The sequence below is a fragment of the Protobothrops mucrosquamatus genome, unplaced genomic scaffold (genome assembly GCF_001527695.2).
Source record: "Protobothrops mucrosquamatus isolate PMUCROS unplaced genomic scaffold, P.Mucros_1.0 scaffold_283, whole genome shotgun sequence".
Taxonomy (NCBI): Eukaryota; Metazoa; Chordata; class Lepidosauria; order Squamata; family Viperidae; genus Protobothrops; species Protobothrops mucrosquamatus.
Genome location: NW_015386359.1, coordinates 69,679 through 84,343, shown reverse-complemented (window position 1 = coordinate 84,343; position 14,665 = coordinate 69,679). Strand labels below are relative to the sequence as shown.

At 35.1% G+C, this 14,665-nt stretch overlaps 1 protein-coding gene across 1 annotated transcript; it reads left to right on the top strand.

The window, feature by feature from the left end:
- The first annotated feature begins 223 nt into the window (after positions 1 to 223).
- On the top strand, positions 224 to 14,369 carry GGH (gamma-glutamyl hydrolase). The gene is made up of 9 exons (XM_015831863.1): positions 224 to 401; positions 4,345 to 4,456; positions 5,620 to 5,670; positions 6,303 to 6,387; positions 7,113 to 7,251; positions 8,357 to 8,463; positions 9,559 to 9,646; positions 10,858 to 10,995; positions 11,563 to 14,369. The coding sequence occupies exons 1-9, from the start codon at positions 287 to 289 to the stop codon at positions 11,682 to 11,684; spliced, it is 957 nt and encodes a 318-aa protein (XP_015687349.1). The 5' UTR covers positions 224 to 286; the 3' UTR covers positions 11,685 to 14,369.
- The last annotated feature ends 296 nt before the right edge of the window (positions 14,370 to 14,665 follow it).

Below are 14,665 nucleotides of genomic sequence, written 5' to 3'. Positions count from 1 at the left end.
AAACCCATTCCCCAATAAGTCTTTTGGAGCTCTGTAACATCTACACAAATCTTTTTCATTTATTCTTCATTTAAAACAACTTTCACTGAGAAATAACAACATGACACTTTCAGAGGGAAGGGAAAAGGACGTTTCCTCTAGACTACATTTCCCAGCGTGCCATGGGCGGCGGAGAGACATCACGAGTGGGCGGGGTTGCAATAGCTGGCTGGCGCCTGAGTGTTGGAGCTCTTCTGCAGAGAGAGTTCATTTCGACAACTGAGCTGAGTTGCAGTGAACTGGGCGAATGCCAGCCATGGCGAGAGGGCTGCAAGTTTGCGGGACTTGGGGGCTTCTCGCCTTCTGCTGCTGCTCCGCGGTCTCCTTTGTGCTGCGGAGTGAGAACGAGCGACCGATTATTGGTAAGTAGAAGGGCGTTGATATTGCAGGAGCAGCGAAGACGACAGTTAACCACCCAGGACTTCGTTCGGTGTTAAGAAAGAGAAAAATCAGGGGGCGTGTTTCTGCATGAATGTCTGTCTGAATATCTGGGTGTCTGAATTGGCCTTTACGTGTGTGTGTGTGTGTGTGTGTGTGTGTGTGTGTGTGAGAGAGAGAGAGAGAGAGAGAGCTTTAGCTTTTTATAATGTTCGTTGTCGCTATGTGGTATAAATGAAAGCATTTTCTAAATCTTCACTGTGATTTTTCTCTTGACTGGTTACCAGAAAGAAAACCTGGTTGCCCTTAAAGTTAATCCTTATTTCGGCTAGCAAATTTGTTCCTCCCATTGAAATCCGTTATATTGGCTTCTCGGAAGAAGTGCTAAGGCGTGAATGGGATATCTTGATGGGTGTGTTGTTATTCTACCGTTTTTTCCCTGCTGTGCCAATATTTAAAAAAAGGGAACATAACCTCCGACGAATGTGGTTGAAGATAGGTTAGAATAATGAATTTTAATTTTTAAAATAATTAGCTTAGATGAAACAATGCATAATAAATATGAAATGAAATATTTGTGATTCGTTCTTGGATCTTGAGAATTCCTTGGAGTGATAAAAGATTCATTCGTACTGAAATATTTGGAGCATATACCCAGCTACTATTCTAGAATCTAGACCAAGGATGCTGCTGGAAAGAACAGTAGAAAAGAAAGGCAATGGGAGATGGCACAGAGACAGTTGGAGTAGCAATGCACATAAACTCAATTGCTCTAAGTTGTGAAGCAGGTGCAAAAATGACAAAGAAATGAACTCAATACATAATACCAATCATTGCCTTCTAGAATGAGAAAGCACTTGGACTGATCTGACTGAATTGATCCAAAATTATTTCATTGTCCAGATATTTTCTTTTCAGTTTTACATCATCAAATGCTTTTTTTGGATCCTGATAAGAAACATAATGGGATAGTGATAAATGGCAAATTAAGATTTGCAACTTGCAACCAAAGGCCTGAAATAAATATATGGACACATACCAGCTATAAAGACATTGATCTACAACTCCACCCAGTTTAGCCCAAAAGTTTATTACTTCCATTTTTAGTTATCATTAAAAACTCAATTACTACAGCTATGCATGTTTTGAAAATGATGTGGAAAAATTGCCTGTTTTGATCAAGAGGATTCATGTAAAGTCTGAAATATTTGGAGTTTATGCAAATAATTCTTTTAAGCGTGTACAAATGCTGTTATTCATCTATCCAGGAGAAATACACCAGGATGGTCACCTGAGCTTATTTTGAATAGAGACAGCATTATTATAGAACAGGCTTATCTATGAATCTTATCTGTGTGGTTGCCAAGAGTTGGCATTGATTTGGTGACAAAAATCCCTAACAACTCACTGGGGTTTATACGTGCATTGCTCATATATCTGAGGAACTGTTCAGTTGTTGGAGCAGTTGCTTTTGGCCTTGGTCAGTTCCTTCCCTTTGGGAATTCTGGAGAAAATTAACTCTTTATCAATGACAGACAATTTTTACATAGACAATTTATTTATACAGTAAATGTCAGTGAACAGTCAACCCCAGACACTGACTCATCCTGGTGAAATTCTGTGAACAAAGTCTGTGAACTTTGTGCTTGATTAGATGACTTTATGTGTTTTTAGCTACAGTGGATTTTGCTGAAATAAAACAGATCTGATACTAGATAGTCTTTTAGGTGTTGCTGTTTTATAATTCCTGGTAGTCCAACTTGCATGGCAGTAATGAAGAATGCAAGTTTTATATTTAGGCATCATTTAGGAGATAGCTGTTCACTACCCTTCTCTAAAAATAGAATAAGGCTATAAAAGAAAGGATGAATATCTTATAGTGGTTATAGTGGGTAAACATTCTCCTATAATTAATCAACATTCATATGAGCAGAGATTAACATCAAAATTAACTCTAGACCAACAATCAAAAAGTAAACAATACCCCAATCAAGGAAGGACATAGACAAATAAGCTAATAGTAAACAACAGCCTAATCCAGGAACCAGCCCATCAAGATTAACAGGGCAAACCACTAACATAAAATATATATAAAAATAAGAGCAAACCCCAGTCCTTTCTAGCATTGATGATGTTATCTAGTTTGGGTAATGAAATATCTGCAAGAAAACCACCACGCTCAGAGATCAAGTTTTGAAGTTCAAGTACAAAGTGTTTTTTTATAAAATATTTTATAACATAATACAAAATATCAATTGTTTTAGTATTGTATTGTATTTCTACAAATAACCCTGCTGCCTTTCAGATATTTTGAGCTATAATTACAATAATTCCATAGTATCTGAGAATTATGGAAGTTGTAGTCAATACATCTATTGTACTGGCTCCTATTGTATTGGCATCAAATATATGGTAGAGGTAAATAGTTAAATAAAAGTATTATATACTGTTGATTTTTAGTACAGATAGTCCTTGACTTACAATAGTCCTTGAGTGACTTAGTACAGATAGTCCTTTAGTGACTGTTCAAAGTTACAATGGCACTGGAAAAAGTGACTTATAACCATTTTTCACACTTATGACCATTACTGTATCCCCACTGCAGCATCCCCATTTTGATCACATGATCAACATTCAGACACTTGGCAACTGACTCATATTTATGACGTTTGCGGTGTCCCAGAGTCATGTGATCATCTTTTGCGACCTTCTGACAAGCAAAGTCGATGAGGAAGCCAGATTCACTTAACAATTGTGTTACTAACTTAAAAATTACTGTGATTCGCTTAACAGCTATGGCAAGAAAGATAATAAAATGAGTAGAACTCACTTAACAACTGTCTCATTTAGCAACAGAAATTTGGGGCTCAATTGTGGTCGTAAGTTGAGGATTACCTGTATCAGTTTAAAGTAGATTTATAAAATTGTTAGTGATTTTAATCTGTTCCTATTTAAAGTTGTTTTATTTCTTACCACCTCTTTACTGTGTCACTGACATCTTGGAATGAAGATGTGTCGTCAGGCTGTTGAGTTGATATATCGGAATGTTTTGAGCAGATGACTTTTTCTAATGGTTGTGCAATGGATCATGCTGTGTCATTGCATAATTTACTGGAAAATATTGAAAGGATTTCACTTTGTTCTGCCATGCATCCTAAGTAAAAAAAAAAAGAGAATGCCCAATTTCTTTCTTAGTAGCAATATAGCAAACATGTACCACAAATGGTGAAATAATAATTACTGAAATTTGCTTTCTTTGTACTAAATTTTGAAGAGCAAAGCTAGTCAAAAATAAAGGCATTTCATATTTAAGCAATCTGGTTTTCTAAAAGTATTTAAAAGTTAATGGCAACCAAGTGGTCTGACCAAAGTTTCTAGAACTCCAGTCAGCATGACCCAAATTATCATCCTGGCTGGAAATGAAACGCTATAGTCCAAAAGATTTGAAAAGCACCAAGTTGAAAATGGTCCATTTTTTATGCTATGTATTCTACTGTTCACCTCTGAAAGAAATAATTTGATGTATGTGCATTATAGATTTATATTGTTTTTGTTAAAGCCATTTCACATTTCTCATATAGAAAGTTTCAGGGTAAGATGTGTTTGTCTTTTTGTCACTTTCTTGATTTTGCATAATTTCACTAAAATGCTGTTTTGAATAGCAAATTATAATGATTTGGCTTTGTCAAATAGCCCCAGATATGGACATGTTCTCAATTCTCTGTAGAAATATGAGATTTTCTATTGCACAATGACAACATGTGATGCTGACTTAGATTTATTCTTGAAAGGATTCAGGAAATTATTGAATACTGTGAAATATATAAATTAGTATAGTTCTACTATTTTATCATCAGCCTCTATGTACTAGTCTTAAGAATGGCACAAATATATAATATATATTGTCTCTTTTTCTGGATGGTTTAGGAATATTAGCTCAGGAAACTTCTAAAAATTTTCAAAAGTTTGGAAGTTCTTATATTGCTGCTTCTTATGTGAAATTCATCGAATCAGCTGGAGCAAGAGTAGTACCAGTAAGGTAAGCTGCTAAGAACTACATGCTCACATGATATGCTAGTCATAACAAACATATAATTAAATTTATCTTCAAGATGTCATGTGATACTGAATAATGTAGCACAGAAACTTACTTAGGATTTAATATTCAGTGTTGGGGAATTGGAAGCAGCTGTTGTAAATAAGCTGCTTAAGAACTATAACATCGGTCTTCAGGGCTGGAATTAAATAATATTTTCTTGATGTGATTGCACTCATACATGATGTCATATGTAGTAATTAGAGTCTTGAACTAGGAATGGGAATATCTACGTTCCATTTGCTAGTCAGAAACTCACCATAGTCAAAAGTGGCCTCACGCTGTTCTCCGACAAGCTGATAAGTTTATTGGGCCGGACTCTTGCCTTTGCTGCGTCTCAGCAGGAAGCAGCATCTCTCCCTCTCCCCCCCCCCCCTCTCTCTCTCTCTCTCTCTCTCTCTCTCTCTCTCTCCCTCCCTCCCTCCCTCCCTCCCTCCCTCCTCCTTTCTCTCTCTCTCACTGAATGGGGGAAGAGGACTGGCAGACCAAGGGCAGGAGAGAGCTAGCCCAATAAGAATGTGTGTCAGCTTGTCGGAGAACAGCGTGAAGCCAGCTTGCCAGGTGAGCAGAAGATCGGAGAGAGGGAGAGAGAGGGAGGAGAGAGAGAGGGAGGGAGACAAAGAGAGGGAGGGAAACAAAGGGAGAGGGAGGGAGGGAGGGAGGGAGAGAGAGAGAGAGAGATAGAGAGAGAGAACTCTTGCACAGCAGCCTCTATTTCTTTTTAATTAAACTCTTCAATCAAGCTCCCCCCCTTGCGCGTGTGCAAGTTTTGCAGCTCCCAGTGTTTTCTTTTCTCTGGGAAACGGGTCCAAGTGGCTCTTTGAGTGCTTAAGGTTGCCGACCCCTGCCCTAGGTGATCCAGTGATCAATTTGAATTCAGGCTTCCCCCATCATAATCCATATGTGTAGTTCATTTCGCTTTCTAGTAAATCTGCTATGAGAAGGATAGTAAACTTTATTTTGGGTAGTTGATTCTTATAAAGTTTATATTAGATCCAGGTGTTACTAAAGATGAATTTTATTTGCATTTAGTGACTAAGACAATTAAAATCTGACATTGGAATAATATATACTTATGGTAGAACATTTCATTGTAATTATTATAGATTGAATCGTTCCAATGAAGAGTATGATGAGATATTCCATTCTATAAATGGGTAAGTATACCAGTATGTTTATTATCATGCAGTAGTAAGGAGCATCAGGATATCAAAGAAGATACTGAAGATCTTGATCTATTTCCAGCCAGGAAAAATCATAGGATGACTATTATGAAGAATAGTCTACCTTATAAGGAAGATGGTGAGAAAATTTGTAAAGTACTTGACAAATAAAAAAAATATTGAGAGTAATAAATTGTAGAAATGCAAATAGGATTATATCAGTGACCCTTTAGCAACAATTTAATAATGCAGGGAGTTTGGAATTGTGATCTCTGAAGGACTGAATATTGCCTAGCCCAAAGTTAAAATATATGTCCAGAATGGTGGTTCATCTGTTTTGCTGGCTCTTTTAATAAATGTAACATTGATTGCTCCTGAAAAATAGTCTAGTCTGCATTTAAAATAAGTGCAGACTAGAACTGTGAAGATCTTTGTTAGATCTTTGGACTTTTAGAGCAGTAAACTTGAAACTATAGTGTTATTGAAAAAGAAGCTGAACTAAAGCTTAAGTTGCACTTACTGGTAGTCTGTTGTATATCTTAAAACTTCTTCCTTCATACCCTCATTTAACTGAGATCAGCAGGGATTTTGTTCTTGATAATAAAATTGTAACCATGTTTTCTTAGAATACTTTTTCCAGGAGGTGGTGTTTCTCTTAAAACTTCTGAATTTTCCAGAGTGGCTAAAATATTCTATAAAAAAGCATTAGAGGTAAGTGTTCCTGCATTCAAATCAAGCTGCATTAACGTTTGAGACATGAAGGCTGTAGATGATTCATGTTTACACAATTTTCAGCTTGCATAACCTTGTCAATAGAGGTGTGTGTGCTTCAACTGATTTATTCATGATGTAAAACAGGATTATCTTGATTAGTGTGTGATACATGTAAATTAAATAGTTCTGATAGATGCATTTCAAAAATAAATCCTATTATTGTAAAACGGCATATTAAATTCTTTTTGTCCATAGCCTCTTTTTAGTCTGTATTAGTTTAATCACTGAACAGAACACTGCATGCACGAATTGGGTGAATCTTTGCTTATGTTTCTGCTAATTAGAAACAACTGGACGTTGTTCTTTGAAAAGAAAATATGTCAGTTCAATTAACAAAACCTACTTGTGGAGTGATTGCCCACAATCATCTACTCTGTTCTCAAAGCTACAGTTGTGTTAATTTAATTTTGCTTGTTTGCTTGATTTATATCCCCTTTTTCCTCTAGTTGCTCAAGGTAAAATATTTTCCCTCATGTCTAGACTGCTTTGTCATTATAATGGAGAATGAAGGTTTTCCTACCTGGATGGTTTTGGAGGTCAAATATAGTTCTAATGTGATCATTGCTGATAGGGATTGATGGATGTTATAATTCAAAATGTTTAGTGACTAGTCTAGGTTTTGTGTATTGATCTAGGCGTTTTTTCCCATTGCCATTTTCTAGGCCAATGACAGAGAAGATTATTTTCCCATTTGGGGGACATGCCTGGGACACCAGTTGCTCACCTATCTCACGAGTGGAGAAAACCTGCTCATCCGGACAAATACAAATGGGTTTACAATGTCACTGAATTTTACCCAAGGTGAAAATTCACAAGTTTTAGCCAACAGAACATGTCTAAGTTCTGCTGGGGATCATAGAATTGATACATTAATGAATTCTGAAGCTCAGTGAAGTAGTAGTTTGAGGAATGCATGACACAGGACAGTTAATTTTTTTCCCCTATGAAGGTGAACAGAATAGCTACATTTTCTCAGCTCTTTGTCGTTGAAATGCAATAAGAATTCTTGACAGAACTCAGGATATTCAGTAATTCTTCCTAATAATGTAGCATTTTCAGTGGTAAAGAAGAGAAGGGTATATTTGTGGGTGGGAGTAGCAGTGACTTTCTGCCTCTATCTTGTGGCTAACTCCTGAAGAGCTGGTCCAAATCTAGTGCAACCCAAAAGTAGCCAACCTCAATGCTGATAATCTCTTTTCGCTATAGTAACAGAAGTTTCTGCTTGTTCAGAATAGAAAGAGGAAAAAGGCACTTATATCGTACATTCCATCTAATGACAGCAGTACTGAGTTAGGAACAATGCAATGTAACACTAGCTCCCTAGTGTTGTGATACTCATTTCTTCAGAAATATATGGGCTATCATTTTCTTGATTAAATTTAAAAGCTGTTTATAAAGAATTGTTTTAAAATATATGTTAAAGACAATATATTTGAATAATCATGACACTAATATTTTCAGTGTATAAAACCTGAATGAAGCATAAGAAACTTTAGAGTCCCATTCAGGCTTTCATTATCTATCTTTCATTATCACTATCTTCATATGTAAGCATGTCATATAAGTTCCTCTGGACTGGCTGCTGGGCATAATCAAACATTTGACACAAATGTTTGCAGCAGGAAGGGTTAAGTAGCCATCTGCCTAAGAAGGACAGAGGCCTGACTTAGGTCTGCAGTCCAAATCTGAGCAAACAAAAGAGTGTCCTGCAGTCAGCTGGCAATATTGGTTGACACAACTCAGTAAAGCATAGGGTGAGATATTGCATTTTGACTTAGCAGGTTGGTGAACATAACAACTACGGTTTACAAATTGTGGCACGTAGCCTAGCCTAGAATTTGAACCTAATTATTGCTCTTCTTGATGTTGATGAGTGGTGTTTCATTTTGTTTTGCTTTGGCATAAGCTTCAAACCACAGTAGGATGTTCCAGGATTTTCCTGAAGAGATATATGAACTGTTAGCTTCAGAGCCTGTATCTTCACACTTTCATTCCTGGAGCCTATCTATGCAGGTAATTTCTTATCAATTATGGTCAAAGACTAGCATAAGGAGGGTGGGGTACAAGAAATGTAAAAGCATAAAAAATATAAAATGCAAAGTTAAAATTACATACGAAACTAAAAAAAATCTAAAAAGTCTAAAAGGAGGGGTAGGAGCAATAAATGGGCATAAAAAAGCCTGGCAGTCAATCTATCATAATACAATATACTCTATAATAATGGTCTATCTGCCCATTAAAACTGATTTGTGGCATAGGTTTGACATAATTTTAAGTGTGCAGAATCTGGCACCATTGTATATTGTATCAGGATTGGTATCTGAGAAAGCAGGGAGATGTAGAATTGTATCCTGGATATGTATGCAATAATGGTGAAATGAGGCTAGTATGAATATCACTGTAATATAAGCACTGTAGAAGTACATGTTCTGTAGTTTCTATATGTCCAGGGTCACAGAAACATTATATTTTGGGGTAAGGAATCTTCTTGTATTAGTTTTCAAGTACGGCTGAGGGGAACCCTGACATTGTGTCAGAGTAAAGGCCCTTAAGTGGTTAGGTACTTAAAGATTAGTTAAATATGCTTTGGGGGAAGTAGAGTACCTATTAGACTCATTGTTGACAAATGTTGGGAACCTGGCTAGGTCCAATTAGTACTCTGCATCTGATAAATGCTGTTTCATGAGAACTTTGGTCTGATCATGTCCCATGCTGAACAGAAGGAAAGAATCCCAAAGATGATATTTTAGTTGTTACTGGTTTTTTTCCATATGAACTGAAAATCATCCATCTAGTTATTTGAGCAGGATCAAGAGAGAGAAATAGTAGTCTACCCAGTAATTGAGTATGATTGCCTACACTCTAGCCTCTACTTTCATGAGACCTGTCTCTGGTCTCAAGGTGCATTACAGACACATTAGGGGTGGTGAAGGGCCAAACTTAGGAATTTGGACTGAATAAGTTCTAATGGTGCAAAGTTGAAGAAGGGATCCAGTTGGGCACCAGAGAGAAATTGTTCTATTGGCTTATCCTTAATAAAATGATGCAGATAAAAATGTCCACTTTTAAAAACTTTTAAATCACATTTTAATTACCTTTTTTTTACAGAATTACACAAAAAATAAGAAACTGCGCAACTTTTATAAGATTTTAACAACTAATTTTCATAATGTGGAGTTCATATCTACCATGGAAGGTAATAATCTAATTAGCCTCTAAATGCTATTTATAACTAAAAATTGTAGATATTGGTGAAATCCAGTAAAGTTTTTGCACTGACAAAATGGTGGAATAGGTTTTCTCTTTCTTTTCTACCATCTTCAAAACATCTCTAGAAACTGTTATGGTCACATAAAGAAGCGGGACAGAAAATCTCATTTATTCAAATAATATAAGATTGATTCCAGATGTTATTCTGCCTCTATCTTTTCCTTATATATTTAAAACTGCAAGGTGTGTATTATGAGGTCATTGCATTCCACTGTTCTATTTCTACAAATAAAACAAAGGAGAATTAGAAAACATGCAACAGAATGATATAATTTTACAGATTTTCCATTAGTGGAGGAAATAGGAAAGCTAAAAAAAACATGACTCTGAAATTTTCTGTGGCCATCATCTGTTCTCCCTGATTTATATACTTTCAGATGTGTCTAACTAAAACTCTTTATCATGCTCTTATGCTTATATTGCTGGAAGTTAATGTAAATTGTACTTCACCAAGAAGACAGTTGCAAATGTTCTTATATTCAGTGGCAGTATATTATTCTTTAGCTTTCAGATTATTGGTAGACGAAAGAGTGTTATCAAATTGGAATTATATTGTTAATTTATATTAGTTTAATTAGTTAAATTAGTAATATATGTCACTATTTCTTAATTGCCCTTTTAAAAGAGTTGTTGAAAGCTCTATGTTCAACAGGACCATAATTTAGCAATAGAACACTAACTTCTAACTTTTTAGTTTAAAAATGATCATAGTTCAAGTGATCAAGTGAGCAGAGAAGCTACTGCCAAAACAGACAATACTGGAATAGATGGCACAGTGGTCTCTGGTCTGTATTCTTATTTTCAAAGAGTAGCCCTGTTAGTCTTGTCTATCAAGACTGAAAAGAGACATTGTCACAAAAGCTTCTGTAATAAGAATTCACTTCATTGTATCCATTTTGACAACGCAGACTCTTAATTTATGAAAATTTATTGAGCAGTACATTCGTTGATAATTTTGAGATTCTGCTCTTTGTTCCTATTTATCTATTTACTAAGTTTTATTTATTAAATTTATATGCATCTTGCCATCAAGCAATCTTAGTTTCAAGATCCTCAAATAACTGTCTCTGAAGATGATAGAGGGTAATTTTGGTGTTCAACTGTTGTATGATTGTTAAGGCTATTCTGTTTTTGTAGCTTACAGTTACCCTATTTATGGTGTCCAGTGGCATCCAGAAAAAAATCCATTTGAATGGAAAAATTCAACTGGCATTCCACATTCCTCAGCATCTATAAAAGTAACATTTTTCCTAGCTGATTTCTTTGTCAATGAAGGTATGTACCTTAGTAAGAGATATGGGTGGAAATGATAAAACATTTCTTTAAAAAAGAGAGAGAAAAGACAAGGGTCATTATGTTTTGCCATTGTTTGTGCTGCAAATATGAAATTCATATTAATGGAATATTTGTTGACAATGTAGCATATTTCATAGATTGTATTTTTATTGCTAGACTAAATGGCTAGATATTGAGGCTGCAATATTGAAAATTTTACTCTTACTTCAACTGCACTGAGCTCAAAAGACTTATTCCACAATAACTTCTGACCAGCTGCTTGTCTTTTGTGAAAAGGCCATCTACCTTTTACCCACTATAAAGCTGAGATTTTACCAATGCTAATTTCAGCCAAATAAATTTCTCCTTTAAATATGGTGATTCAGAAAAACCTACAGGGAGGGAAGGTTGAAAGAAAAAAGAGTTTAAATATGGGACATATCTTCTAAACTGTAAACTCTGGAGGTTTCTGGATTATATTTAGCATTAAGCATAATGTTAACAAAAGAATTGGGATTGCACAAGATGATAACATGAAATAATTCATATATCTCTAATATTTTGCAGCCCGGAAGAGCAATCACCATTTTTCGAGCAAAAAGGCTGAAACCAATGCACTGATTTATAATTTTAATCCTGTTTTCACTGGGACCTTTTCATCTTTTGATCAAGCTTACTTTTTTGATTAAATTTCCAGCCCGAAGAAGAACATAAGTAGATTTTAAAATGATTTGATCTTTCTGTTTAAATTGAAACAGTGTATTGTACTGCAAAGGCAAAAAATCAGATTGTGTGTAGCTCTTTGTAGAACTTATCCTTTCCATTCCTTTCTGTAGAATCACTCCTTATATTCCAAAGTGAGTTTGTGAAAAGCTTCTGCATCAACTTGAGACTAAAAATCTTGTTGTGAAAGCCCTGAATTCCACGAAGCTTGTACAGGAATAGTTCTAAGTGTCCCTAATAACTGTTCAATTCAAGCACAAAGGATATGACTCCCTTATGGGTTAAATAAATAGGAATGGAGCAGCACTTGTTGGTTTGGGGGTTACAGTAAATCACACAGGATTTGAGTTACCATTTCATATTATTACATGCTTGGAGAAGAGGGGACAAGGTCTGCAGAAGTGTTTGCCTGACCCTCAGTAGAACTGTCATTGCTCTGGTCTTTATCATATCTGAACACCCTAGCATTATATGGATTTTATCTTTAGACTATGTCTAAAGATTTTATTTGTGTGACTGAGAAATTGCACTTAACTATTTGTGCTCATTTAAAATTCTTATTTAATGGGAAAAATTGAAGAGGATGGCCTTCATGTGAATGGGAGTGATGACTTTTCCCTTTGATCAAAGAACATCTACTACACTTGTTTCTGCCTATTAAGAAACAGTTTGATATGAAAAATTCTCAGGTAACCCATTCTTGAACAAAAGACAAAGTTTCTCCTTGGACACACAAAGGAGACAGTTTTCCACATTCTGAGCCTCTCACTGGAATGCCTTTTTAATCTCATATCTTCAACCTGCCAATTGCTATCAAGTCCCTTCCTTTTCTTATATGTCTCTGTATCCTAGCATGTTGTTTTAGTGTTTGGAGTACATATCATCAGCCACCCAAACAATGTTGTATTTTTTTTTAATCCCTTTTCTGAGATCCCCTTCTTTGATATATCTTTCTTGGAATAATGTAGCACAATAAAAATGATTTTGCTCTTCTTTTAAAGAAACAAATTCACTGATATATCTTCTACAGGTTTATTATTATTATACAGATAGATGATTCTGAGCCTCATTAGTTTCCCCTTCCCTACCTTTTAATCACCTTCCTTGCTTTCTACTCATAATCACTTCCTGTGTGATCCAAGCACTTTAAACCGATTGGATTTGTATAATGCTGTGGAGATAACTGATACTAAGTACAGCTATTGTTTCATGGAAACTGAAGCCCAGTACATTTGAGAGGCATCTTCTTATGAAAGGTTGAGTTAAACCTTCACTTCGGGCAGCATTTTCCCTTATGCTCTGTCAGCTGGTAACCTCATGAGTCACTTGAATAGGCAGGACCAATATTTTCAGATGCATTTTTGTGTTTGAGAATGCTTATAAAGTTTCAGATAGCATTTTATTTCCTAAAACTACCCATGATGAGGAAAAAAAACACTCACTTTGCCTCAGCAATATCCCAGTCCCCCCTCAAAATAGAATCTTAACATTTCAGGTTGATCCATTCTGAAAGCCATAAAGCAATTGCTGGAGAATGACTTTCATCTCATTTCAGGATTCTATCAATCAGTTAATATCATTTATCTAGATAAATGGTGCTTGAGATTTTCTATTTTAAATACTGTTTTGTACAAAAATTTGAAGATCAGAGAATCCTTTTAAGATGTCATCTTATTTTAGGAGAGACTAATTTTCCCCATAAAGTTTTTGGCTTTATTTACAATTATTGCAGTTAAAATCTGTGGTTTTCTAAGATTTGTCATAACTGTTTAATAACTAAGGTGCTAAATATTTTTAGAGGCAGTTGTGGATTTTTATCTACATTATCCTAAGTACTGAAATAAAACATTCCAATTTACCAAATATTAATAGGGTTTTCATATAGGGCAATAAATATGCAAATTTGGAAAACTAAATCTATTTTGATATATAGATTAAATATTTGTGACAAATTCTTTTCTTGGGTAAAATATTATGCTAATATCATAAATATATGGGTGTCTGCAAGTGTGGCCTATGGGGAAAAAACCTCATAGATTTTTCCCTGTAGTTTTCTTTACATAAGTGAATATAAAAACCTTTCATGTTGATGATGCTATTAATGTGAGTTCAAGATCAGCCTTTTTCAAAAATATGTAGGATTATTATTGTCTTTTTATAATTGCACTTTTTGTATATACATTTCATTAATATATGCCAAAGTAATATAAGCCAAAATATTCACACCATAGCCTATGGACCAGGCATGATCCATAAACTGTGCTGTTATTTGTTTTTTGTTGTTGTTTTGCAGCTTTTCTGATTACAGTGATTACACAAAATTGATGAGATCTTCAAAACTTGAAATAAAGATGAATGTGTTAAGTTTTAGAATGGTCTTTAAAAAATTGCAATGCACCTTTATTTGCCATCCCACCCCACTCAATATTATTGTGGTCCTTTGGGCTGATAAAAAACTTGGTCCCAGTACGCTGAGACCAAACCTGAATGACTAAATGAGAGGAAATAAATGTGAATGTATTTTAATTGTTACATAGTTTGTTTAATTTAATGCAGTTATTCAATTTTGTTTTTTCACTATATGACTTTGAGCATATGGCCTTGTATTTATGTTTATTGCTGTATAATAAAGGAAATGCAATTTAATAGTGCTTTTAAGAATGAAATGTGTACATTTTTTGCTACTGTACCTTCTTAGCATGTCTGCATGCTAAGTACCCTTGCTACTCCATGTGGGTAATTTTGATCATTGAAAAGGGGAAGAAGAGAAGATGGCTAATTCAGATGTTTAAGAAATAGTATTTATAGCTTTAATTTGAGAGTTGCTTCTAGCTCTTGCTGCTAGATCTAATCTAATTTATTACTAAACTAATGTAATTAGTTTCTAATGCAGGATTTGCACAGGAAAGTGATAGGTTCCAACTGTCAAATGTTTGAAGCCTTCAAG

Bases quoted from the DNA above. Each gene is read 5' to 3' on its own strand.
- GGH (XM_015831863.1), top strand. From the start codon at position 287: ATGCCAGCCATGGCGAGAGGGCTGCAAGTTTGCGGGACTTGGGGGCTT. The intron at 402-4,344 runs GTAAGTAGAAGG...TGGATGGTTTAG, and splicing joins GAACGAGCGACCGATTATTG to GAATATTAGCTCAGGAAACT. The intron at 9,647-10,857 runs GTAATAATCTAA...CTGTTTTTGTAG, and splicing joins GTTCATATCTACCATGGAAG to CTTACAGTTACCCTATTTAT.